Below are 27,823 nucleotides of genomic sequence, written 5' to 3' on the forward strand. Positions count from 1 at the left end.
TTACTTGATTACAAAGAGTAAAATATAATTGATCCTCATTATTAAGAGATTCTATATTTGTGAATTCATGTACTCCCTAACATTTGTTTATAGCCCCAAAGTCAGTACTGTTAATCCTTTCCAATTCTGACCCCCCAAAAATTTTGACCAGGGCTCTTGTCAACAATGCATATTTTTGGGGCGCCTGGGTGGCTCAGTCGTTGGGCGTCTGCCTTCGGCTCAGGTGGTGGTCTCGGGGTCCTGGCATCAAGCACCACATCGGGCTCCCTGCTCAGCGGGAGCCCTGCTTCTCCCTCCCCCACGCCCCCTGCTTGTGTTCCCTCTCTTGCTGTGTCTCTCTCTGTCAAATAAATAAATAAAATCTTTAAAAAAAAAATTAAAACAGTGCATATTTTTTAATGATAAAAAAAACCTATGGGTACAGATTTGGTCTCCTCTTCATTAGCTTTAAACTCTCCTACTCTCAAGAGGAACTTAATCTGTAAGCACCATATAGATTATTCCAGTGTTTTACTGTTTCATATTTGTAACTCCCTTCTTTTTTTTTTATTAAAGATTTTATTTGTTTATTTGACAGACAGCGAGAGAGGGAACACAAGCAGGGGGAGTGGGAAAGGGAGAAGCAGGCTTCCCGCAGAGCAGGGAGCCCGATGTGGTGCTCGATCCCAGGACCCTGGGATCATGACCTGAGCCGAAGGCAGATGCTTAACGACTGAGCCACCCAGGCGCCCCTGTAACTCCCTTCTTTAACAGTGAGAAACTTGGCTCCCATTATCTTCAAAATTTCTACCTATTTGCTGAATCCTAGAATAAAAATTCACTGTTCTATATACTGCTATGAAAAGTAACCTACTAACTAGAGTTACTGTTTATTTATAGTTATTTTTGGTTTTAGATTGAGGGTATGTAGTAAAAATAACTGTTTAAAAGTGACTTGGGCGCCTGGGTGGCTCAGTCATTAAGCATCTGCCTTCGACTCAAGTCATAGTCCCAGGGTCCTGGGATCGAGCTCCGCGTCGGGCTCCCTGCTCGGCGGGAAGCCTATTTCTCCCCCTCCCACTCCCCCTGCTTGTGTTCCCTCTCTAGCTATGTCTCTCTCTTTCAAGTGGATAAAATAAAACCAAAATAAAATAAATAAAAATAAAAGTGACTTGGGTTAGTACATTTTGTTGTGAATTTTGTGTGGTTTTGTGACTCAAAATATGTTAGGTTCATTTGTTTATGATTATATTTTGTTCTCTCACCTTGTTTTGATTTGTTTTTTGTGTTTTTGGTTTTGTGTTTGTTTATAAAACATTGTGTGATTCAAAAAGAATGCCTCTGAAAGTATCACTCCCACCTAACTCTTCACCCTCATTGACATTACCCATTTTTTCATCCCATTTCCACCCATCCATTTTAGTAACCAGCCTCATTAGATTCTGGTTTATCTTCCTGTATTTTTTTTTTTAAGATTTTATTTATTTATTTGAGAGAGAGAGAATGAGTGGTGGGGAGGGGCAGAAGTGGGGAAAGAGAATGAGAGAGAAGCAGACTCACTGCTGAGCGGGGAGCCCAATGAAGGGCTTGATCCCAGGACCTGGATATCATAACCTGAGCTGCAGGCAGACTTTAACCAACTGAGCCATGCAGGCACCCCTTCCTGTATTTCTCTTTATAAAAATAAACACAGGTACATATATATTTCCTTATTTTCCTTTTCTTACATGGTAGACAGCATATACCATATACAATGTTTTGCTCTTTTCACTTAGCAGTATATCCTGGAAGTCACTCCATATCAGCTCATAGAGATCCTTTTCATTTGTTTTTGCAGCTGCATAATGTGGTGTGAATCTGCTCTAGTTCGTTCAACCAATTTCCTTTGTGGGGATTTTTCTGATTATTTAAAAAAATTGAAAACGATTTATATCATGTTGGTTGTAGAAAAAGAACACAGATAAAAAGAAGAAAAACATTCCCATCCCCCGGGTATCATTCTTGGCAATAAAAATGTAAGCTAAATGTTGCATATAGGGATGTCTGGATGACTCAGTTGGTTAAGCGTCTGCCTTTGGCTTAGGTCATGATCCCAGGGTCCTGGGATCAAGTTCCGCATTGGGCTCCTCGCTGAGCGGGGAGCCTGCTGCTCCCCATGCTGTGCTCTTTCTCTCTGACAAATAAAAATCTTAAATAAATGTTGTATATACTGTTTAATCAACTTTTGGATACAGTATAAATCTCTGCACATCACGAAGTATTAATTAACATTTTAATAGCTATATGTGAATCCATTGTTTGAATGTATTATGCTAATTTTTAAACATTTGACTTGTTTTTTGGTTTTCACACTGCCTCATTGAACATTGTTGTACCTGTTTGATGCATTTTTAATTATTTTACATAAGCTGCTAAGAGTTTACTTAGTGAAATGTTTACACATTGTTTTTTTGAAGATTTTATTTATTTGAGAGAGAACACAAGCAAGGAGGAGGGGCCCAAAGGAGAGAGAGAAGCAGATCCCCACCCACCCACCCCACCCCCCGCTGAGCAGGGAACGTGACAGGGGCTCGATCCCAGAATGCTAGGATCATGACCCAAGCTGAAGACAGACGTTTAACCCACTGAGCCCCCCAGGTGCCCCTTTTTACACATTTTTAAGCCTTTCCATGTATATTGCTACTGTACTCTGATATCGGCACTATGCAAAATGCCAGTATTACCAGATTCTCAACAACACTTAGTATTACCATTTGTTTTCCCTTTTTTTTTTTTTAAGAAAAATCCTTCCTGTGCTAACCAAAATCTCTCTGTTAAGTTTATGTAATCCTTCATGTATATTTTCAGAATCTTCCTTCTATATGTTTTTTTCCTTATCTCTTAATTTCTAGGTTGCCCTTGTTTAATTTGTTTCATTGTTTTTAAAGGAGAAAACTTCAGTTTTTAATCTTAAATTATTGTGGCAATGTATATGATATAAAATTTGCCATTTTAACCATTTTTAAGTGTATAATGGTATTGATTATATTCACAGTACTATGGAGCTGTTACCACTGTATCCAAAACTATTTCATTGTCCCAGAAACTAACCCATTTCTTTTTACCCTTAGTCCCTGGTAACCTCTATTTTCTGTCTTTATGAACTTGCCTGTTCTAGATATACAAGCAGAATCATACAATATTTGTCCTTCTGTTTCGAGCTTATTTTATTTAGCCTGTTTTCAAGGTTCAACCATGTCGCATGTATCAGAACTTTGTTCCTTTTTATGGCTGAATATACTCCATTATATGTGTATACCACATTTAGTTTAGTGGACATTTGGGTTGTTTCCACCTTTTGGCTATTATGAATAGTGCTGCAGTAAACATTGACATAACCATATTTGTTTGAGTCCCTTCTCAATTTTAGGTATATACATAAAAGTGGAATTGCTGGATCATATGGTAATTCTATATTTAGTTCTGTGAGGAGCCACTGAACTGTTTTCCACAGTGGTTGCATCATTTTACATTCCTACCAGCACTATACAAGAGTTCTAGGGGTTTTTTTGTTTTGTTTTGTTTTTAAAGATTTTATTTATTTATTCAACAGATAGCACAAGCAGGCAGAGTGGCAGGCAGAGGGAGAGGGAGAAGCAGGCTCTCTGCCGAGCAGGGAGCCGGACATGGGGCTCGATCCCAGGACCCCAGGATCATGACCTGAGCCAAAGGCAGCCGCTTAACTGACCGAGCCACCCAGGCGCCCCCAAGAATTCTAGTTTTTCTACTCATCAATACATTTTTTTTCTTTTTCTTACCAATCTGAGAATGACCATGAAAACAGAGGAGTATTGGTTTAGGGGTTACAAGTAAATTCTAGTGAGCAAGTGAACTTGGCAAATATAGTATCTGAGGCAAAGATTGACTAAATCTGGATGCAAGTTGTGTATATATATATATATATATACACACACACACACACACACACATTGAATGTAATATGTAATACAAATACCTATATCGTATACACATAGGTTTTTAACATCTCTAGATGGTTTAAGCAAGTTCAGGTGAGCATAGCTGTTAGAGTCAGAAAACAATAATAGGTTAGTTTTAAAAGCAAGGTGATCTTGTAAAAATACATGTACATGTTTCAACTTTTTCCATTAGTATTGTGTGGGCTTTAACCAAAGGTTAGCTTAAATTGTGTTCCTTCTTCCAAATTTCTAATGCCTTTTTTGATTAGATTCTTTAAAATAACAAATTACATACAGTGCCCATCTTGAGTCTGTTGCAGCAGTATGTCTTCAGAGCTACTCAGATACCAGTCTTCTTAACTATAGGGCTTTAAGGTTGGTGTGGAGTGGAAAAAGGATTTTAAAAAATTACTTCATTTGTTGGACTTTTGCTTACTTTGAGTTTGGTCCAAAGTTTTTTGCTTGTTTGTTTGTTTTAAGATTTTATTTCTTTATTTGACAGAGAGAGCACAAGCAGGGGGAACAGCAGAGGGAGAAGCAGGACCCTGGGACCATGACCTGAGCCAAAGGCAGACGCTTAACCAACTGAGCCACCCAGGCGTCCTGAGTTTTGTCCCAAGTTTTAATCCAGATCTCTTTCTTCATTGTGAAGTTTCTTTGTTTATCAGGGGTAAAAAGCTCAAAAGTCTTTAGGTCTTAGGCAAGTAACATAAGCAAATAAAGCCTGCCGGGATAAGAATCTACACTATTAATCCCTGTATTAAGAAGACAGGGATAATCAGCCTGACCCATTATTGCCACATGCCAGGGGCCATACCTTCCAGCTTTCCAGTAAAGGTCTGAAATCTGGATTTTTATGTGAAAGTATCCAAAGTTTTGAATCTTGGCAGCTAATTGGAAATTTTATAAACACAATAAGGACCATTTCTTTTCTGGTCCAACAGAACATGTATGAGGGCCATCTGAATATTATCCACAGGGAGTACGTTTCAAGACCCCCTAATGAATGCCTGAAACTACAGATAAAAGTTTAATTTATAAATTAGGGATAGTAAGAGATTAACAGCAATAGTAATAAAATAAAACAATTATAATAATATACTGTAACAAAGGTTACGTGAATGTGGTCTCTATGAAAATATCTTACTGCACTCATCCTTCTTGTGATGAAGTGAGATGATAAAATGCCGACCTGATGAAAAGAAGTGAGGGGTGCCTGGGTGCCTCAGTTAAGTGTCTGCCTTCAGCTCAGGTCATGATCCCGGGGTTCTGGGATCGAGCTCCACATCAGGCTCCCTGCTAAGCGGGTAACCTGCTTCTCCCTCTCCCTTGGCCTGCCTCTCCCCCTGCTTGTGCTCTGTCAAATAAATAAATAAATAAATTTTTTTAAGATTTTATTTATTTATTTGACAGAGAGAGAGACAGCGAGAGAGGGAACACAAGCAGGGGGTGAGGGAGAAGCAGGATTCCCACTGAGCAGGGAGCCCAATGTGGGGCTCGATCCCAGGACTCTGGGATCATGACCTGAGCTAAAGGCAAGACACTTAACAGCTGAGCCACCCAGGTGCCCCAAATAAGTAAAATCTTTAAAAAAAAAATGAAGTGAGGTGAATAACAGGCATTGTGATGTAGTATTAGGCTACTATTGAACTGACAGTATGTGAGATGGAGGATTATCTGCTTCTGGACTGCGAATGACTGCAATTGACTGTTGGTGACTGAAACAGTGGAAAGCAAAACCATGGATAGGGGATTGACCTATGCTTTAACTGTTTAAAATGTTAAGATTGAAAAACACTACTGTTAAACCTATGAACTGGTAGAATCTTGATAAATTATGGTCTGTCCATACAATAGAACATTATACAACCATAGAACTTTATACACCTGTGAATATTCAGTAAGAACCCAGTCACATGCAAGAAACATAGATGGATAGAAATGACACCAAAATGTTTAATTACATATAAAATTTCAAGAATGAGTAGGTCTTAATTTTTATGATCAGAATAAGTTTTTGAAATATATTATGTAAAAAGCATCTTGCATTATTTCTGACTACTTAAGGTTAATCTAGTAAGATTCTATTATGTTAAAATAGCATCTGATTTCTTTGCAACTTTATTTCCAATGCAGTTATTTTCTTTTCCTTTTTAGAGCTGCTAACTTTGTTTTTCTCTTACTTTGTTTTTATTCCATCTGATGACTTCCAAAGAACAACGAAGCCAACTCCTCATTTAGATGGGTAAAGATTATTTTAATTTATTTTATGACCATTTTAAATTAATGTTAAAATTAAAAGCTGTTATTGATCATCTTATAATTGACTCTTTAGGCATCATGTTGTTTTCGGGCAAGTGATATCTGGTCAAGAAGTTGTGAGAGAGATAGAAAACCAGAAAACAGATGCAGCTAGCAAACCATTTGCTGAGGTGCGGATACTCAGTTGTGGAGAGCTAATTCCCAAATCTAAAGGTAAGAACAAGTGCATATTTCTGATAATGCTTATGCATACAAAACAAGCAGAGACATTCTAAATAGTTGGCATGAAATTTATATTAATGTGAATATAAATATGAGGCATTTGTGTTTTCTAAAAGTGTTTTATCTTCATATTTTGTTCATTTACCATGGAATCACTTATTTTCTTGTTACTTGCCATAATTTATCCTTCCACTTTGTTTTTTTGTTTTGTTTTTTTTTAATGGTAGTTGTCTAAATTGCATGGTAAATAAATACTCTTCTAGAGAAACACGCAGCAAGGGGGAAGATGACAGTTGAAGAGAATAACATAGACTATGAAACTGGGAATAAATTATTTTCCTTTCATGCACTCCTGAGATTCAGAAGCATCTGGCATATTTGAGAAACTTCTTAGACCAGAAGTTTTGAAGTTAACATGACCAATAGTTTGATATATTATCTGAATGGTAAGAACTTTAAGTGAATATTTTAAGTGTTTATATTATATAAGTGAAATATGTAACTGCTACCATTTATTAGGTATTGGGTCTGTTATTCTAAAAGTATAGGGTGAGATTACCTGTGGAGAAAACAATAAAATAATAAATGGACTCTATTCTTCCCTTTCTAACTAGTCTAGGGAATAATAATACCAATACTTAGTTTTCCATGTTTAACAAATGTGAGAGTCATCTATAATCTTTTCTGATCCTCACAATAACCCTGTAGTATTTCCCCCATTTTACAGATGAAAATAGTCAAGGAGATTAAGTTATTTACCACATCAGGGAGCTAAGCTTCAAACCCAAGCTTGCTGGCTCCAGATCTAGACCTTTTTCTGTTATGTATTGCTAACTCATTTAAAGTCTTTAACATTCCTTTCAGAATTGGCATTAAGTAGAACATTCTGTTCTCAGGTTTTAGGTATACTGATTTCTTTGTGTCATTTAGAAATAAACACATTTGTGGGGCGCCTGGGTGGCTCAGTCGTTAAGCGTCTGCCTTTGGCTCAGGTCATGATCCCAGGGTCCTAGGATTGAGCCCCACATGGGGCTCCCTGCTCAGTGGGAAGCCTGCTTCTCCCTCTCCCGCTTCCCCTGCTTGTGTTCCCTCTCTTGCTGTCTCTCTCTCTCTCTGTCAAATAAATAAATAAATCTTTCAAAAAAAAAAGAAATACACACATTTGTTTTAATTTAAAAAGACCCAAGATGTTCATAGAGAAGGCTTATTTTTAATTTTCTGTTTCTGTTTTCTACTTTGATTCCTATGATTTCTTCTCTGTAATATGAAATATATACCTTATAAACCATTGCAGGAATATGCTGCAGCTCATAATGGGAGTGTTTATATAACTTCTTGGTGTTCCTGAGCCTGGCTCTCTGTCTATATGTACAAGCAACAGGTATAATGTATGCCTTGTGTTTGTGAGGATCCAGTAAAGAATGAGGTGTTACTGAATAACTTTTATTTTTTAAAAAATGAAAAATTAAAATGCAATCTGTGTTAATGTCTGCAAGTTTTAGACCCTGGTTCTGTTACTTAGTTCTTCAGAGTGTTGTTAGTACAATTGGAACATTTTAGTTTAAGGCATTACTTCTTCCCATATCATCTAGGAAATCTATCTTTTATTCTCTATAAAAAATTAGGGTTTTTTTTCTTATTTTATAGTCTATAAGGTCTTGTGTGTTAGGATCTGTTTTCTGCTTATAAAAGTTAAGGATACTGTGGTTTATATAGTTGGAAAGAAATTGCAGTAATAAAAAAATACACCTTTTAAACCATAAGCAGTTATCATAGATTCTCTAATAAATTTGGTGTAAAGATTCTTTTGGTAATAAAATGTCAGTGTTTGAATATTTGCTGAAAGAATGAGAAAGTGAATGAATGTCACTATATGTTATTATTTATGTCTTTTTTTTTTTAAAGATTTTATGTATTTATTTGACAGAGCACACGTAGGCAGAGCAGCAGGCAGAGTGAGAGGGAGAAGCAGGCTCCCCGCTGAGGAAGGAGCCTGACTCAGGGCTCAGTCCCAGGACCATGGGATTATGACCTGAGCCGAAGGCAGCCGCGTAACTGACTGAGCCGCCCAGGCACCCCTATTTATGTCTTTATAATATATTTTCACTTACAGAGATAAATGCTAATTTTACCTATGCCATTATGACCAAGAAATTGTGCTGAAAATTGATATAGTATCTTACCATGCTAAGGAAGCATACCTTGCCCTTACCAGTTTCAGCAGTTTGGTGGGGGGAGGGACATTTGGCCCTTTATTAGTGTCTGTCCAGGAGTTTCTGAGAAGGTCAGATTTGTTTTGAGTGATAGCTTCCATGCCTATTCTGTTCTGGACCATACTGTGGAAATATGAAAAGATCTTTATATTCGAGGTCACACAGTTTGGAACCTATGACCCTATAGTCCTTTATTTACCATTCAGAACATTCGTCAGAATGGATTTTGTAATGCATCTATATAATCTTTTTTTTAGGCAGAGCTGGGTCTCACATCGAGTTTATAGGTTTGATGGCCTCCTTAACCGTTTTAAATTGGAAACGGTCAAAAAGTTTTGTGCAACATGGTGGTGTTCATCATCATTATATTTAAAACCTTGTTTGAGAGATTTACACCCCAGTTTAAAAAGAAATAAATACAGAATCTTTCTTTTCTTTTTCTAACTTCCTGAAAGAAAACAAAAAGACTTCTGAAGAATTCTGACTGTCTGGGCCCACCTGTATATGGTCTTGGTGAGTCTGGGCAATCTTCTTGGGCCTTTCTCCCTTTGCTGTTGCAAGATTGGAAATTCTGCTTTTTGTAGCCACTTGAATTTGCCTGAGAAGGTTCACAGTCAAGGAGAAGAACCTTCCAAAACATGCAGAAATGGAACACTGGAGGCTAATGAAAACTGCATTTCTATAGAGGCTGTCATAGAGCAGAGTGGAGGATAGAACACAGACCACCAGAGGGTGAAACCACTACCTTGGTCAAGATACTTAACTGGTTTTTCAGGAGTTGGCATGACCTCAGGTCATGGTCTTTTCAGAGTTTGCTAGAGGGGTTAAAATAGAAGTCTGTATACTTTGACCATGCAACAAGAAACAGGGCCATTGCTATATTACAGAAACAAGTGCTGAGTTGTGGCAACAGGACAATAAATAGATAGTTATATGAGCAGAAATTTTGCATATTATGTGGGTAGGAAACATTGCCTGGCAGTATGCAAAGAACAGAGCAAGGAAAGGAGCTAGTGAATCTTGTACTCAGGAGATGGTAAAGAACATCAGAGACTCGTTTGTATAGCAACAGGATCCCATTCACTGCCCTTAACCTGGAATTAGGAGCAGTGGTGATGGCACTTTTAATGGAAAATAGTGGGATGTTAAACTTAGAAACTGATTAGAAGATAAGACCAGTAATATGAAATGAAAATATCTAATGGAGACCTGTTTTAGGAGTAGTTCTGTTTTTTATTTCTGTTCTGTTCTTTAATCTTACTTGATGGTGCCCTAGAAATTTCCTTCAATATAAAGGTTTCACATGAAATTCATTGGTGTAAAATCTGTAGATCTCAAATAAAAATGAATAAGGCAGCATTTTTTTTACCTGAGATTTTTACAAGCAAAATGTTCTGGAGCTTTTTTTTTTTTTAACTTTAATATCATACTAGTAAAGTCAATGCCTAATTAATAGTTTACACTACATCCTATCCCAGCCCTCAAAAAGGTCTGTGAATAGGTTTGGGAAATTCTTTTACCTGATGATAAGCAAACTACATAATCTAAAAAAATTATCCAGAAATGGCCCAAAGTTGAAAGTGTTACTCTTTGTAATTCCTTTTCATCCATTATGATTTTTAATTTGCCTTGTCGTTTTGCTTTTAGTAATGTTTAATTTGACCTTAAGGATACCTACATGTTTCTAACAGGTACTTTGGAACAGATTGTGTGTAAGTGGTTAGGCAATTATAGGAGGATTTTTTGCAGAATGAAAACCATTATTGTCATACTTGGAAGTTTTAAAATTTCTACAATTTTTAACCTTTTATTAATTTTTTAAGATTTTATTTGAGAGAGTGAGCGAGAGAGCACGAGTGCGGGGAGAGGGAGAAGTAGACTCCCCACTAAGCAGGGACCCTGACTTGGGGCTCAATACCAGGACCCCAGGATCAGGACCTGAGCTGAAGGAAGCTCCTTAACCGACTGAGCCACCCAGGCACCCCAGTATCTACAACTTTTCTTTTTCATTTTTTGGTAAAGATTTTATTTATTTATTTGACACAGACAGCGAGAGAGGGAACACAAGCAGGGGGAGTGGGGGAGGAAGAAGCAGACTCCCTGCTGAGCAGGGAGCCCGACGTGGGGCTCGATTCCAGGACCCTGGGATCATGACCTGAGCCAAAGGCAAACACTTAACGACTGAGCCACCCAGGTGCCCCTCTGTAATTTTTTAAAATTTAATATATTCATTTGCTTTAATATTTAGAGGCCAAAAAGGATAGTCAATGAAGTCTCCTTCCTGTCTCTGCCCAGTTTTCATTCCCACATTTTGTATATCATTCTAAATGTATGTGAATTTTGGTCAAATTCCTAAAATGGAATTAATAGATTACAGGGGATAAATTCCTAAAAATGGAATTAATAGATTATAGGGGTCATGCATTTGTAATTTTGATAGACACTGCCATTGAACATAAAATTAATTACCCTTGTATACTTTGCAAAGCCATGTATTGTCAAACTCTTTAATCTTTGTCAGCCTAATAATAGGTGGGATTTTTTTTCCAGCTAATTTTAATTGGCATTACTCTAAGGTGTTTGATATTAGCATCTTTTTTTTTTTTAAGATTTATTTATTTTTAGTGTGAAAATGGGGGAAGGGGTAGAGGGAGAGAATCTTCAAGTGGACTCCAAGCACCATCTCACGACCCTGGGATCATGACATGAGCTGAAACCAAGAGTTGGACGCTTAACCGACTGAGGCACCGAGGTGCCCCTAGCATCTTTTAATTTAAGAATGATTTATAGTTACATGAACTGATTGTATTCCTTTATCTCGTATCTTTTACCCATTCTTGTTTTTTCTTTCTGAAATTCCAGGCCACTTTCTATTATTTCCTTTCTCTTTGGAGAAATTCCTTTAGCCATTTGATTTGATTTTAATTCCAGTGTAATTAACATACAACATTCTCTTAGTTTTAGATGTACAGTATAATGCTTCAACAATTCTATACATTACTCAGTGCCCATCAAGATAAGTGTACTCTTAATCCTTTTCACCTATTTCAGCACCCCCCCCCCCATTCTGGTAACCATCAGTTCTCTAAAAGAGAGTTCGTTTGTTTTGTTTCTTAAATTCCACAAGAGTGAAATTACATGGTATTTGTCTTTCACTGACTGACTTATTTACTTAGTATTATACCTTATAGATCCATTTGTGTTGTTGCAAATGACAAGATTTTGTTGTTTTTTATGGCGGAGTAATACTCCATTGTATATATGCCACATTTTTGTCCATTCATCTATCAGTGGACACTTGGGCAGCTTCCATAATTTCACTATTTTAAATAATGCTGCAATAAACAGGGGTGTATATATCTTTTCAAATTAGTGTTTTTGTATTTTGTCAGTAAATACCCAGTAGTGGAGTTACTGGATCATGTGATAATGCTATTTTTAATTTTTTGAGGAACCGCCGTACTGTTTTCCAGAGTGGCTGCAACAGTTTGCATTCTCACCAACAGTACACGAGGGTTCTTTTTTCTCCACATGCTCACCGACACTTGTTTCTTGTGTTCTTGATTTTAGTCATTGTGACAAGTCTGAAGTGATACTTCATTGTGGTTTTGATTTGCATTTCCCTGATGATGAGTGATGTTGAGCAGCTTTTCATGTGTCTTGGCTATCTGGATGTCTTCTTTGGAGAAATGTCTATTCATGTCTTCTGCCCAATTTTAATTGCATTGTTTGGGTTTTTGGTGTTGAGTTGTGTAAGTTCTTTATGTGTTTTGGAAACTAACCCTTTATTGGATATATCATTTGCAAATACCTTCTCCCATTCAGTTAGTTGTCTTAGTTTTGTTGTTTGCTGTGCAGAAGCTTTATATTTTGATGTAGTCTGAATAGTTCATTATATTATGCTTTATATTAGCTTTATATATTGATGTAGTTTAAATAGTTTTTTTGTTTCCCTTGCCTCTGGAGATATACCTAGAAAAAAAATGCTGCGGCTAATGTCAGAGAAATGACTGCTTGTGCTCTCTTCTAGGATTTTTATTGTTTCAGAACTCATATTTAGATCCTTAATCCATTTTGAGTTTATTTTTGTGTATGATGTTAGAAAGTGGTCTGGTTTCATTCTTTTACATGTTGCTGTCCAGTTTTCCCAGTGCCTTTTGTTGAAGAGACTGTTTTACCTGTTGTACATTCTTGCCTCCTTTGTTATATAGGTTAATTGACCGTATAATCATGGGTTTATTTCTGAATTGTCTATTCTGTTCTGTTGATTTCTGTGTCTTTTGGGGGGCCAGTACCTGTACTGTTTTGATTACTACAGCATTGTAGTGTATCTTGAAATTTTGGGATTGTGATACCTTCAGTTTTGTCCTTTTTCAGGATCGCTTTGACCATTAGGATCTTTTGTGGTTCCATACAGATTTTAGGATTGTTTTTCCAGTTCTGTGAAAAACGTTCTTGGTATTTCAGTAGGATTTGCATTAAATCTGTAGATTGTTTTGGTAGTGTGGACATTTTAACAATATCTGTTCTTCCAAACCATGAGGGTAGAATATCTTTCCATTTGTGTCATCTTTAATTTCTTTCATCAATGTTTTATAGTTTCAAAGTGCAGGTCTTTTACCTCCTTGGTTATAATCTACTCATTCTTTTTTTTTTTTTAAGCTTTTATTTATTCATTTGACAGACACAGCGAGAGAGGGAACACAAGCAGGGAGAGGGGGAGAGGGAGAAGCAGGCTTCCCGCTGAGGAGGGAGCCTGATGCGGGGCTCGATCCCAGGACCCTGGGATCATGACCTGAGCTGAAAGCAGATGCTTAACGACTGAGGCACCCAGGTGCCCTTAATCTACTCATTCTTAAATTACACCTATAAAGGGACTTTTTGTTCGTGCTTATTAGCATTTTGTAAGTACAGATATTACTCCCCACTTTTCCTACTCCTATGAAATCTTAATATAGTCAGTTTTGCTATACTGTTTGTTTTGAAAACATGCTTTTGTTTTATTCAATTGGTATATTAGAAAAAAATTTCAACGTAACACCTTTTTCACCTTCGTTTATACATGATCTTGTTTAGAAGAAACATAAAGTGAATGCAGAAAATTACATCCAGGGTAACAGCTTTACAGGAATACACAAAAATTACACATTACACACACCTTAAACATCAACTAAACTATCACAGTTAATTACTTGTGTTAAGAGTCACACTCAAGCACAGTCTACTGCTGAAACCTTACATCTGATTTTAGATCACCCTTCCACTACTTTACAGTAACTCACAAGTTATAGTCCCCTAATATTTATTGCCACAGGTGAACCCTAGGTTTTTTTCAAAGTGCCACATTTATTGTTGTATTTATGTATTAACCATTTAACGTGTGTAAAACTCTGCTGCCATTTTTATTAGTTTCCTGTACTTTTTTTATGTCATTGATGAAATTTTTGGGTTTTGCACCCCCTTTCCCATTTTTCCATAAGCCATGTAGTTTTTATGTGTAATTTTTCATATACAGCATAGTGATTTATAGGAATACATATGTTGTGTAACAGTGGAACTGACTTCTTGAAAGTCTTTCTACTTTTGTGTTTTTTTTTTTTACTTTTGTGTTTATTAACCATACTCACTTTAAATCCTAATACAATTTATAGTCAGTTTCTAGAAAATTTACTGAAGTGTATATTTTCTGATGCTGTTCGCTATTGAATGCACGCACAATTGTTGGTCTTATTTTCCAAATAGATTCTAAACTCTGTGAGGGAAGGTGCATATCTTTTAAGTTTACTATGGAACTTGCCCATATACTCTACATCCTGCCTTCATATTACATACCTATTTATAAACTATTTACTATTATATGTACTATATACTATCTACATATTACTCATTTAAACATACAGTTGACCCTTGAGCCACACGGGTTTGAACTGCATGAGTCTACTTATACATGGATTTTTAAAAATATATAAAAACAGTATAATAGTACTGTAAATGTATTTTTCATCCTTATGATTTTCTTTTTTTAAGATTTTATTTATTTATTTGAAAGAGGGAATGAGATAGAGCATGAGAGGGGGGAGGGTCAGAGGAAGAAGCGGACTCCCTGCTGAGTAGGGAGCCCGATGTGGGACTCGATCCCGGGACTCCAGGATCCTGACCTGAGCTGAAGGCAGTCACTTAACCAACTGAGCCACCCAGGTGCCCCTTATGATTTTCTTAATATTTTTTCTCTCACTTATTTTAAGAATACAGTATATAGGGGCGCCTGGGTGGCTCAGTTGATTAAGCATCCAACTCTTGATTTTGGCTCAGGTCATGATCTCAGCGTTGAGAGATTGAGGCCCATACCTACAGACTCTGTGCTCAGCATAGAGCCTGCTACAGTTGCGCTCTCTCTCTCTCTCTCTCTCTCTCTCTCGCTCGCTCCCTCCCTCCCTCCCTCCCTCCACCCCTCCGCCCCCCCTTCTCTCTCTCCACCTCTCCTCTCTAAAAAGGTAAAATAAAATACAGTATATAATCCATATAAACCTACAAAAATATGTAGGTTTGCTTGACTGTTTATAATTATTGGTAAGGTTTCTGGTTAACAGTAGGCCATTTAAGTTTCTGTGGAGTCAAAAATTACACATGGAATTTTGACTGTACAAGGATGTGGTCATCTGTATTTGTTGATCTGAGAAGGATGAAGTTTCAGTCAGATTCACAATGTGCCTCAATCATATTTTTAAATTTAGTTTAACACAGATTTTGAGACTCAGGATATATTCTATTAGAACTAATACTGATTTGGGGTGCCTGGGTGGCTCAGTTGGTTAAGCGTCTGCCTTCAGCTCGGGTCATGATCCCAGGGTTCTGGGATCAAGCCCCACGTCGGGCTCCCTGCTCTGCAGGAAGCCTGCTTCTCCCTCTCACACTCCCCTTGCTTGTGTTCCCTCTCTCACTGTCTCTGTCAAATAAATAAATAAAATCTTAAAAAAAAAAAAAACAATACTGATTTTGTCATGTCCCTATTTTTTGCCTTTTCACTCTTCTGTTCTTCAACTGCCATTTCTTTCTCAAACATTTTCTCTTTTTTTTCCCTGAGCAGATCATAGGAAAAGGGCATGTAAACTAAATTTCACTTGTAAAATAATAGATAAACATCAGAAGAGGGAATTTTTTTTCAACCTTAGAACTTTCTAAGCACCTTTCCAAGGCATTTTTCCTAAAACACAATTTATTTTCCTCTTATAGTAGATGTCATCTGATATACAGACAGATTATATTACCATAAAAAATCATAAATCTCTGGCATGTCATATTGTGATATCTTGCTTCACTCAGATGTTTTCTTGAAAAGTGATGTGTGAGGGCGCCTAGGTAGCTCACTTGGTTGAGCGACTGCCTTCAGCTCAGGTCATGATCCCAGGGTCCTGGGAACGAATCCCGCATTGGTCTCCCTGCTCAGCAGGGAGTCTGCTTTTCCCTCTTCCACTCCCCCTGCTCGTGGGTGCATGCGTGTGGGTGCTTTCTCTCTGTCTCTCTCTCCCTTGCTCTCAAATAAATAAAATATTTTTAAAAAAGTGATGTGTGAACTAAATTATGGTCATTTGAAATATATTTAATACATTTGGTGGGGAGATTAGGCTTGTTTGTTAAAGAAGCAAACTGCAGTGTATTTATCATGGGAAAGAATCTCAATGCAAAATAAATATAAGTTGGAACTGGTAAATAAAGCTTTGTTAATCTGGTAAATCATGGTAATCAAGTAAAGCGTTACTGTGTTTATGTGAAATATTTTGCTTGCCTATTTTGTGATCTCATATTTAGAGTTATTCATTATGAATTTATTCCTTCAGTTTAAGTTTGATTACCTCCTACCCACCCACCCATCTCTCAGGTTTGTAGTAGTATATATAAGTGGATGTTTCAGTTTGTATATGTTTACATACCCATTCTTTGCCTCAACTGACAGTAGTGGGCTTGGGTTCAGATTAACAGTTGGACTCATGAGACAAAATACAAAATAGACTTTACTCAGCACTAAGTTTATTTTCCTTTAAGAAAGGATTCAGGACAGGAACAGCGTAGTTTGTACAGCAACAACATAGTAGAGATCTCATGATTTCTAGGCAGAGCTTGCATATGTCCCAGGCATCTCACTCTTGTTATGTTCATGATCCTGAGGAACATGGCTGTGTGACGAAGCCTTTACCTCAGGTCCCTTCACCTTTTTTTTTTCCCCTTCCCCCTGCCTTCACCTTTTATACCTTATTCCTATTCTCCAGTGCAGCAGCATCTTACTGTACTGGAAAAACAGTCTTGGTGTGGTGAACCGCAAGTCCTGGGTAAAGTACATAGTAACTTCAGCCAGATTGTCATTTATCTTTTAATTAGGACACTCCTATAAATTCTGAGCTAAGAGTTTCAAGAATGATTTGGCCAACTGCCAGATCCTCAGGTGCTCCTGAGGCTAACGAAAGGCTGTAAACCAGCTGTTAACCCTTTCAATTAAGGTCTGTAATCAACCAACGGTCAGTCCAAAGATGTATTTTCTTTGTGCTCTGATTTTTTTTTTTTATCATGGAAAATACTAACATATACAGAAGTGGTCGAAGTAGTATAACCAAACAGTAGTGTTCATTACTTAGCTTCAACAATTAAGTCATGGCCAGTATCATTTTACCTATATCCTGGCCAGTTCTCTCTTTCTTGTTATTTTGTTTTGTTTGTTTGTTTTTTTAAAGAATTTTTTAAAATTATTTATTCATTTGAGACAGAGAGATACAGAGTGAGAGAGAGAGAGCAGGAGTAGTGGGGAGAGGAAGAGGGAGAAACAGACTCCCTGCTGAGCAGGGAGCCCAGTGTGGGGCTTGATCCCAGGACCTGAAGATCATGACCTGAGCCGAAGGCAGACGCTAACCATCTGAGCCACCCAGGTGCCCCTCTTGTTATTTTGAAGCAAATTCTAGGCATAACATTTTATTGATAAATATTTCATTATTGGTCTAAAAAACGATTCTTTTAAGAAAACTAATATCATAATCATGTGTACACAAATGTATATTCCTAAATATTCCTGTCAGCGTTCAAATTTCTAATTGTTTCATTAATGTAATTTTTTTAATGTTTTAATTTGAATCCAAGTAAGGTTCAGACATTGGGTTTGTGAAATTTTTTTGATTTTGTTTTAAACAGATTTCCAGTACCATCTCTTTTGTTTCCTTGAGATTTATTTGTTGAACAAGCTACGTCATTTGTCCTGTAGTGTTCCCCATTACTACAGACATTAGATTATACTGATTGCATCTTTGTTACGTAATGTGTTCTTTTTTGCCTCTATTTCATATGACTTTGTAGTTAGGTCTAGAAAGTTGATCAGATGCAGTTTGGATGGATGGATGGATGGATGGATTTATTTATTTATTTATTTATTTGATGGTAGCAAGTGTCGTATACGAAAAGTAGTTTTTGTACTCTGCAGCAGTTCTTGATGTCAGTGCCTCATTATGAGTTGCAAAATGATGATATCCTAATCATAATTTCTGCTTCATTTATTCCTGGAATACTTTTGATAAAAGAGCATCTTCCTTTCATTTACTATTTGGTTAGCCTGTGGTACAGTTTGTATAAGGAAAAGCAGATAAATTCTTTATATTTTATTTACCAATATCATTATGAACTGATGAATTCTAATATATTTGATGTGTTCCAGTTTGTTATACTTATCCATATATCAGTGTTGTCCCATCTTTGGCCTGATTTCACTTTAAGTCCACCATAGTTTGAATTAGAATATCTTTAGATGAGTCAGGCTCTTTTCGGTTTGTCTTCTCTTTCCCCAATTCCTGTTGTGTCATACCTGGTTAATTTCACTTATTTATATTTGTTGCCTAGTCCTTAAAGCATTTGAGTTTTGGGATCCCTTTAAAAATTATTACCTACTTAATCCAAAATAAAATTTCAATTTGAAATTATTTTTGTAGCATAGTTTTGTAGCATAGTTATTAACCATTGGCAGATGACTACCCTCTGTGGTAAGTCTCTTCAACTAAGCTAAATTTCTTAATCATTAGAGGAATGCTCAGGCATTGAAACAAGCCAATGCCAGTGGAGTCATGTTTCTTATTTTCCACATTTATGCAAAGTATTTTTTGTGTGTGTTATTTCTCTCCTACAGTTCTACCTCTATTCTTGATAATAGAAAAAGTTGAAAACCACAAGAAGATTTGAATCCGGGACTCTTAAAATTCTGTGCTTTTTAGGAACTGTCATTTAAATGTTTCCTAAAATCAACTTAGTGTTTTAGACTTACCTGTTACTTTTCCAAAATTCTTTGGTGTAATAGATACAACTTCGATCTATGAATCCAGAGATCTGGATTCTAATCGTAAGTCTTGACTCCTTTCCTGTACTCCTCAGTTCAAATAGCTGGATGAGCTAAGTGTTAAATACTGGACTTAGTGAGAATCTGCTGCAAATCTAAATTTCCACTTACAAAGTTTATCTAAAAAGTGCTGATCAAAACCTTTTTTGTTTCTTATTAAAGCTAAGAAAGAAGAAAAGAAAAGACATAAGTCATCATCATCATCTTCCTCCTCATCCAGTGACTCAGATAGCTCAAGTGATTCTCAGTCGTCTTCTGATTCTTCTGATTCAGAAAGTGCTTCTGAAGAGAAATCAAAAAAAAGAAAAAAGAAACATAGGAAAAATTCCCGAAAACACAAGAAAGAAAAGAAGAAGCGAAAGAAAAGCAAGAAAAGGTCTTAATTTTAAATTCTTTTATAATACTAGCTTTATATTCTAATTCCCTTCAGTTTAAAAGTAAACTTATTGGGATTTTGGATCATCTGTATGGCAATATTAAAATAGTGAGAAATATTTCCTAGCATTAAGTATAAGACCATTTTGATTCTACAGTCTGTAGATTAAATTTAGGTACATTCATATCATTTTCAACAAAGCCATTCAATTCTGTTTGTTTGAACTCAGTGAAAAGATGCTTTTGGTTTTATAGGTTTGTGTTTCTTAGGAGGAATATATAGGATTAATGAGAATTATAGGAAACCGATTATTATTTTCCCTATTTTTTATAGCAGTCTCTCTTGCTTTTTTTGTCCTCTATTTCCTTTATTGCTATGAAAACAAGGGTAAAAGCAAATATTGTCAGTATATTTACTTTCTTTTCTGTTTTGTCTGAAATAATCTATGTACTAAAACTTGTTTTATGCCTATTGTCTTTAAAGCAACTAATTTCTTTGCCTACATTTTTAAGTATTTTAAATTTATCAGAGTACATTGCCTGTGGAGTTCCATGTTTTAGATCCATTTTATTGGAAAATACTTTCTGAGAATGTGATAATGGAAACAGTTGGTTTTGGTTTTGGGTTGGTTAGCTGGTTTGTCAGAGGAATGAAGGAGGATTTTCTGTATGTTATTGCATCTTTGAGGGGGTGGGCAGGGTGGCTTATATATTGTGACATCTTACAAAGGAAAGAAATACCAACAATTGGAAATTGGGGATAGGTGCATAATAACGAAATGGAATTTTTTTTGGTATGTTTTCTGTTAAGTGCATCTAGTGAAAGTGAGACTGAAAATCTTGAAGCACAACCCCAGTCTACTGTCCGTCCAGAAGAGATCCCTCCTATACCTGAAAACAGATTCCTAATGAGAAAAAGTCCTCCTAAAGCTGATGAAAAAGAAAGGAAAAACAGAGAAAGAGAGCGAGAGAGAGAGTGGTATGTTAATGTGTCTATCTTGTAGAGTGCCCTACACTCTTTAAAACAACTTTTTTTTTTAAGTCTTTATGTACTTTAAACAAGATTTAATTGGTGACCTTGTCCCAAGATTGAAATCTTTTTTTATAGGATAATGTTAGCAAAGCTCCTTTTTGTTAACTATATATCTAAAAAGATAAACTGATTTAATTCAAACAGATTTTGAGTTAAAAGTTACTTTTTTGAAAAATAAGCACTGCAGAAAGATGCATTGTAGCATTTCAGACCAATTCCATTTAAAACAAGCTGTCTTACTGTGTAATTTGTATATATTAAACTTCTAAGCAAGTAAGAACCTTTATTGCTGTTTTCATGCCTAATTTATAGTATTGTGGTAATTAAAATTGATATATTCAAGTTCTTTGAAAATTTTTCTGTGTAAATTCACATTATTAGTATTAGTTGGCCTATTGGTTCTTTATAAATCATTTTAATAATTGTGTTCAAAAATAGAAAAAAGATTGAAGTCATTTTCTTATGTATGATTAGAATTGTATTGTTAATAACATAAAAGTAATACAATTCTGAGTATCTCCCGTATACTTTCACAATACAGTAAAAATATAAAAATAAATCTTAGCTTCTTTTTAAAAAATGTTATTTGAAACTTGGAGTAATTTCAGTGGATTGGATTGAGTTAATTTTTCCTCAAGTACTAGGAAAGGTATTTTTAAGGAAATAAATATTACAGAGATAATGTTTGAACTACTTTAGAATGAACTTTTCAAATATAACTTACATGGATATTGTTTGTGCTAATTAAATATTAACTCACTATTTTTTGAAAACAGTTTCCCTTTCTGGTGTAAACCAGGATATATATGTTTTGCTAATTCATGCCAGCTTGTGTCTACATTATTATCATTAATTACTCTTTTCTATAGTTCTCTTAACAGTGAACAGTTGCTTATAGGATTATAAGCTACTTTGGAATAAGATGGGGTTGTTTTTTTCTTTTTTAAACATTTATTTTAGAGAGAGTGTGTGCATGAGCAGAGGGAGGGGCAGAGGGAGAGAATCTCAAGCAGACTACCCATAGAGCACAGAGCCCGACAAGGGCTTGATCCCAGGACCCTAAGATCATGACCTGAGCCGAAATCAAGAGTCAGATGCTCAACCCTACTGAGCCACCCAGGCACCCCTGGAATAAGATAGTTTTAAAATTATTTTCTTAGTGGCATACCGCCTACGCTGAGCTATATGAACTCTTCTATGTTGATTTTCCTTAATGCTTTCAAGTTAATTTCATCTTAAAAATGGTTAATTAACAGGGTTTCTCAGCACACAGCTGGCATTTTGGGGCAGAATAGTTCTTCATTCTCATGCATTACAAGATTTTAGCATTCCTAACTCATGGTTCTAAGTACCAGTAGCACTGTCTCGTCATTGACAGTTGAAAAATGCTCCCATACTTTTCCAGATACCTAGTAGGAATTGATAACATTGAAAACTACTGATTATGTATAAGATTTAAATTTATTAGTTTAGATCAGTAAAGTATATTCTCCAGATTCATTTTTATAGTTGTTTTAATTTAAATTTAATTCATTAACATATGTTTTATTAGTTTCAGAGGTAGAATCTAGTGATTCATCAGTTGCATACAATACCCAGTGCTAATTTACATCAGGTGCCCTCACCCAGTTACCCCATCCCTCCAGCAACCCTGTTTGTTTCCCATAGTTAAGAGTCTCTTATGGTTTGTCTCCCTCTCTGATTTTGTCTGATTTTATTCTTCCCTCTCTTCCCTTATGATCATCTGTCTTGTTTAACTTGCACATTTGCGTGAAATCATATAATTGTCTTTCTCTGTCTGACTTATTTCACTTAGCATAATACCCTCTAGTTCCATCCACATCGTTGCAAATGGTTAAGATTTCATTTTTTTGATGACCAAGTAATATTCCAGTGTGTGTGTGTGTGTGTGTGTGTGTGTGTGTGTGTGTATTTTAATTTTCCCTTTGCTTCCTTCTAGTAATCCACCTAACTCCCAGCCTGCTTCATACCAGAGGCGACTTTTAGTTACTAGGTCTGGCAGGAAAATTAAAGGAAGAGGACCAAGGGTAGGTGATTCTTTTCCCAGAAATCTTAATATTGCATTTATCATAAATAATTTGAGTGTTTCTTAAATATTGTTTTATACATAACAAATATTTAGAGTAGATATGGATATTGAATTATGTTCTCTATTTTATTTATTATTTTTTTAAAGATTTTATTTATGTATTTGACAGAGAGAGACACAGCGAGAGAGGGAACACAAGCAGGGGGAGGGGGAGAGGGAGAAGCAGGCTTCCCGCTGAGCAGGGAGCCTGATGTGGGGCTCGATCCCAGGACCCTGGGATCATGACCTGAGCCGAAGGCAGATGCTTAATGACTGAGCCACCCAGGCGCCCCATGTTCTCTTTTCATAGTAACGTCTTTGTGTTGGTACTTCCAAACTGAAAATATATGGATGTTAATAGATTTTACATGTGCATGGTGTAAAATGAGATCAGCGTCTTTCTTGTGCTTCCTTGTTACTTCCTGACCATTATATCTCTTAATCTTTTTAAAAATTAACCCTGTTCCTGTATTTCATCCTCTTTACTGGATTCTCCCCATCCGAATATCTTGTGTCTTCAAAATTTTTTAGAAATGTGGCTCTACTTGGCATATTATTTCTTCACTTCTTACTCATTTCTAAACCATTTCAGTTCATCTTCTACCATTCTGCTGAAAATAGCACTTACCTATATGGTTGGCTATATGTCATAAAATCCAGTGGGTCCTTTCAGTCTTTGTCTTACTTAATCTCCCTCCTTGTAATACTCTTTCCACTTGCTTCTGTCCTGTTTTCTTTCTGTCTCTGGCCAGTCTATTTTGAATGTCCACTGCCAGTTCATACTCTTATACCTGGCCTTTAATAGAGTAGTACCTCAGGGTTCCAACTCTTCTTACTCTGCATATGGTCCTTGGGCAGTCTCATCACTCCCACAGCTTCAGTGGCTTACCTGTGTGTTGATAAGTATCAAATGCTCATCTGCTTTTCTGGTGCCAAGACTTACTTGACAGCCAGCTAGTTGCTTAACAGACACTTCACACTCAGTGTATATAATGTTGAGCATAAGCACTTCCTCTTCAGACCCCCTTTAGGTTCCTGCTCTCACTGATAGACACCCAACACCTGTGCAGTTACTTAAAGCCCAAGAATCATTTTATTTCTCTCCTTTCCTACCTTGTATATCTTATCCAGCACCAAAACCAAATCCCTTCATTTCAACCTTCTAAATACTTTTAAATCCATCTGCTTCTCAAGCTTCGCTCCCACCACCTTAATTCAGTTTACCTTTGTATATTCTCTGAACTGTAAATGGCCTTCTCACTGTTCTCATGGCAGTTCTCAAACTTTTTCGTCTTAGAACTCTCTTTACACTCTTTTTTTTTTCTTTTTAAATGTGGGGCTTGAACTCACAACCTTGAGATCAAGACCTGAGCTGAAATCAAGAAGTTGGACACTTGACTGAGCCACCCAGGTGCCCCAGAATCTCTTTACGCTTTTTTTTTTTTTCTTAAGATTTTATTTATTTGACAGACACAGCAAGAGAGGGAACACAAGCAGGGGGGAGTGGGAGAGGGAGAAGCAGGCTTCCCGCTGAGCAGGGAGCCTGATGCAGGGCTCGATCCCTGAGCCACCCAGGTGCCCTTCTCTTTACACTCTTAAAAATTGCTGAGGATCCAAAGGAGCTTTTGTGATATGGGTTATATCCATCGATATTTATAGTTTTAGAAATTAAAACCAAGAACTATTTAAAATACAAGAATATATAAGCACACATTCCGTTAGCTATGAGAGCAAAGATACTAAAACGTCATGTAGTCTGAAAAACTCCACTGTACAATAATGAAAGAGTGAAAGTGAAAAAGGCAAATAATATGATATAATGAAAATAGTTTTGACTTTACAGATCCCCTGAGTCTTGGGATCCCTAGAGTACAATTTGAGAATCACTGATAGAATTCTTCCTCAAAACAGCATCCAGAATGGTCTTTTTTTTTTTTAAGTTTTTTCTTTTTAAGATTTAAGACACACAGAGAAACAGTGAGAGAGGGAACACAAGCAGGGGGAGTGGGTGAGGGAGAAGCAGGCTTCCTGCCAAGCAAGAAGCCTGACGTGGGACTTGATCCCAGGACTCTGGGACCATGCCCTGAGCCGAAAGCAGACGCTTAACGACTGAGCCACCCCAGGCGCCCCCAGAATGGTCATTTAAGAATGAAAATGTCATTCCTTTGCCATCGATTATAGGATAAATCCAAAGTTGTTACCATGGCCTATGAGACCTTATAAAATCTAGTCCTTGCTTACCTCATCAGTATTATCTAGTTATTACTTTCCCTGGAAGTTTTTTTTTGTTGTTGGCTTGTTTGTTTTTAAGATTTTATTTATTTATTTGTCAGCGAGACCACACAAGTGGGGCGGACAGTGGCAGGCAGAGGGAGAAGCAGGCTCCCTGCTGAGGAAAGAGCCTGATGTGGGACTCGATCCCAGGACCCTGGGGTCATGACCTGAGCTGAAGGCAGACGCTTAACTGACTGAGCCACCCAGGCGTCCCTCCCTGGCAGTTTTTATCTTTAGCCATACTGATCTATCTTGTGGTCATTTCTAAAAAGTGCAATGTTTTTTCCTGTTTTGGGACCTTCAAATAAGATATTTCTTATGCTTCCCATATTCTTCCTTACCCATCCATCCTCACACTTCTACCTTCTTTTCCTTACTCTTGCCTATGTAACTCTTCATGCATGTTTGTTAGTTGTTAGCTTTTAATTATCATTTAACTTTCCCTGTACTAGGCCAGATCTCTGTTACATATTCTCTGAGCACCTTGTATTTCCTTTATGCTGATTCTAATTGTAACTGATTTGTGCTTGAGAATATCTGTGATTATATATCTATCTAGGGGTTCTCCTAGCCTTATAGAATTCAAGTTCCAAAAGAGCAAAATTGAGACATGCCTTGGCTCACTAATGTTTCTGCAACACATGGTAGAGTGGTTGGCCATTCCAAGAGCTGAGTAAATACTGGTTAAATAAATGAACATTATGCATTTACTCAGTTTTTCTCCTAATATGGGATATTTGCTTGGAAACATCAAGAATACATATTTCCAAATTGAAACTTGGCAACTTGTAAGGGTTCCTGTACCTGTTAGGGTCCAGTAGCATCACTTAAATAGGATAGTTCTGTGAAGAGGACATGGGTGGCTAGAGTCTGTGTGGGTAATGCTTTTTATTTGGAATTTATAGTATGAGTGAGTAAAGTATTTTTGCCTCACTGGGTTCATACCTGAAAATTAGGAAATCTTAGTTATTTTAGAGGGTATAGAAGTATAAGACATTTTATTTGAACCTAGAAATGTATAGGCTACAGCTATGATTGTAATGCTTTTATATTCTTAGGAGGTTAATATTTTTCCCATTTTATTTTTTTAAGCGTTACCGAACTCCTTCTAGATCCAGATCAAGGGATCGTTTCAGACGTAGTGAGACTCCTCCACATTGGAGGCAAGAGATGCAGAGAGCACAAAGAATGAGGGTATCAAGTGGTGAAAGATGGATCAAAGGGGATAAGTAAGATTTACCTATATTATTTCACATGTAGTGACAAGTATTTCGCTTTTTACTCTTGTACATAAAGTTCAATTTATAGCCATTTCAATTGTTTCTGAATATTTTTAAAAATACAGAATACCATTTTGGCTAATAATGGACATCATCCTTTTTCTAATAAAATTCCAAAAAGCTTTTTTTCTCCTTTATTTTAGGAGTGAGTTAAATGAAATAAAAGAAAATCAAAGAAGTCCAGTTAGAGTAAAAGAGAAAAAAGTAACTGATCACAGGCATGTGTCTGAGAGTCCAAACAGAAAAAGTGAAAAGGAAAAGAAAGTTAAAGACCACAAATCTAACAGCAAAGAGAGAGACATCAGAAGAAACTCAGAAAAGGATGATAAGTATAATAAAAACAAAGTGAAGAAAAGGGCCAAATCGAAAAGTAGGAGTAAGAGCAAAGAGAAATCCAAGAGTAAAGAAAGAGATCCGAAGCATAATAGACATGAAGAAAAGAGGGTGAGGTCAAGGAGTAAAGAAAGGGATCATGAGATTGTTAAAGAAAAAGAAAAGTCTGATTCTAAAGGAAAAGATCAGGAAAGGAGTAGAAGTAAAGAGAAGTCTAAACAGTTAGAATCAAAAAGTAACGAGCACGATCATAATAAAAGTAAGGAAAAGGATAGACGTGCCCAGTCTAGAAGTAGAGAACGGGATACCACTAAAGGCAAACACAGTTACAATAGTAGAACAAGGGACCGAAGCAGAAGCAGGGACAGGAGCAGAAGAGTGCGATCCAGAAGCCACGACCGAGACCGCAGCAGAAGCAAGGAGTACCATAGATACAGAGAACAAGAGTACAGGAGACGGGGAAGGTCCCGAAGCCGAGAGAGAAGGGCAACGCCGGGAAGATCAAGAAGTAAAGATAGAAGGAGGCGGAGGAGAGATTCACGGAGCTCAGACAGAGAGGAGAGTCAAAGCAGAAACAAAGAAAAACATAGAAACCAAGAAAGTAAGAGTTCACACAGAAAAGAAAATTCTGAGGGTGAGAAGAGAATGTACTCTAAAAATCGAGATCATAATAGCTCAAATAATAGGGAAAAAAAGGCTGATAGAGATCAAAGTCCGTTCTCAAAAATAAAACAAAGTAGTCAGGACAATGAATTAAAGTTCTCCACATTGAAAAATAAGGAGGATGAGAAGACCAGATCCTCAGTGGAAAAAGAAAACCAAAAATCAAAGGGTCAAGAAAATGACCACATACATGATAAAAATAAAAAATTTGATCATGAATCAAGCCCTGGAACAGATGAAGACAAAAGTGGATGAGTGAGTTGTGTAAACTTCTTATTTCCATTCTGCTCAAATTTTAAGTTTTAGAGACTTGCTGATGAATCTCCTTTATGTTGTTTTCCTCTTTTCATTGTTTTTGGGTTTTATGTTTGTCCTTTTTTTTTTTTTTTTAATGTGGACTTTATTGAGTTGATCTTTTGATAATCTGCAACCTGGATAATTTGTACTGCTAAAGTTTTAATAAACTTGAAATGAGAAAAACACTTTGGTGTAATACTGTGTGCTGTGTTTAACTATTTCATGTATGCATTTTTGTGTTGCAACAATCAGCCAATAGCAAATATGCTATTCTACATCCCACTTTGTGTGATTAGCCAGTTGAAAACAAGCGTAACTGATTGTTGGAATACATTGTTACAGAAGCTTGTGTTTCTCATGATTAAAGTAACTTTAGAAGCCACTAGATAGAAGAAATCTTGTATAGATTTTCTGATTGCATTTAAGTAGAGGCTTGCAGCAGCAGCAGCTTTTAATTAACAGAAAAGCAGGATCCTAATAA

At 36.6% G+C, this 27,823-nt stretch overlaps 1 protein-coding gene across 4 annotated transcripts in view; it reads left to right on the forward strand.

Annotated features, from left to right (window-relative positions):
* The window catches only part of PPIG (peptidylprolyl isomerase G), a 46,836-nt gene extending 19,311 nt beyond the window's left edge, over positions 1 to 27,525 (forward strand). For all 4 annotated transcript variants that reach the window (XM_027589033.2, XM_027589034.2, XM_027589036.2 and 1 more), the window contains exons 7-13: positions 6,151 to 6,180; positions 6,271 to 6,410; positions 19,161 to 19,374; positions 20,185 to 20,352; positions 22,367 to 22,454; positions 25,862 to 25,998; positions 26,193 to 27,525. In XM_027589033.2, coding sequence (XP_027444834.1) covers positions 6,151 to 6,180; positions 6,271 to 6,410; positions 19,161 to 19,374; positions 20,185 to 20,352; positions 22,367 to 22,454; positions 25,862 to 25,998; positions 26,193 to 27,300 — 1,885 coding nt within the window. In that variant the 3' untranslated portion in view covers positions 27,301 to 27,525. The remainder of the gene's footprint in view (positions 1 to 6,150; positions 6,181 to 6,270; positions 6,411 to 19,160; positions 19,375 to 20,184; positions 20,353 to 22,366; positions 22,455 to 25,861; positions 25,999 to 26,192) is intronic.
* Positions 27,526 to 27,823: the final 298 nt, after the last annotated feature.

This window comes from Zalophus californianus, chromosome 3, assembly GCF_009762305.2.
Source record: "Zalophus californianus isolate mZalCal1 chromosome 3, mZalCal1.pri.v2, whole genome shotgun sequence".
Lineage (NCBI taxonomy): Eukaryota > Metazoa > Chordata > Mammalia > Carnivora > Otariidae > Zalophus > Zalophus californianus.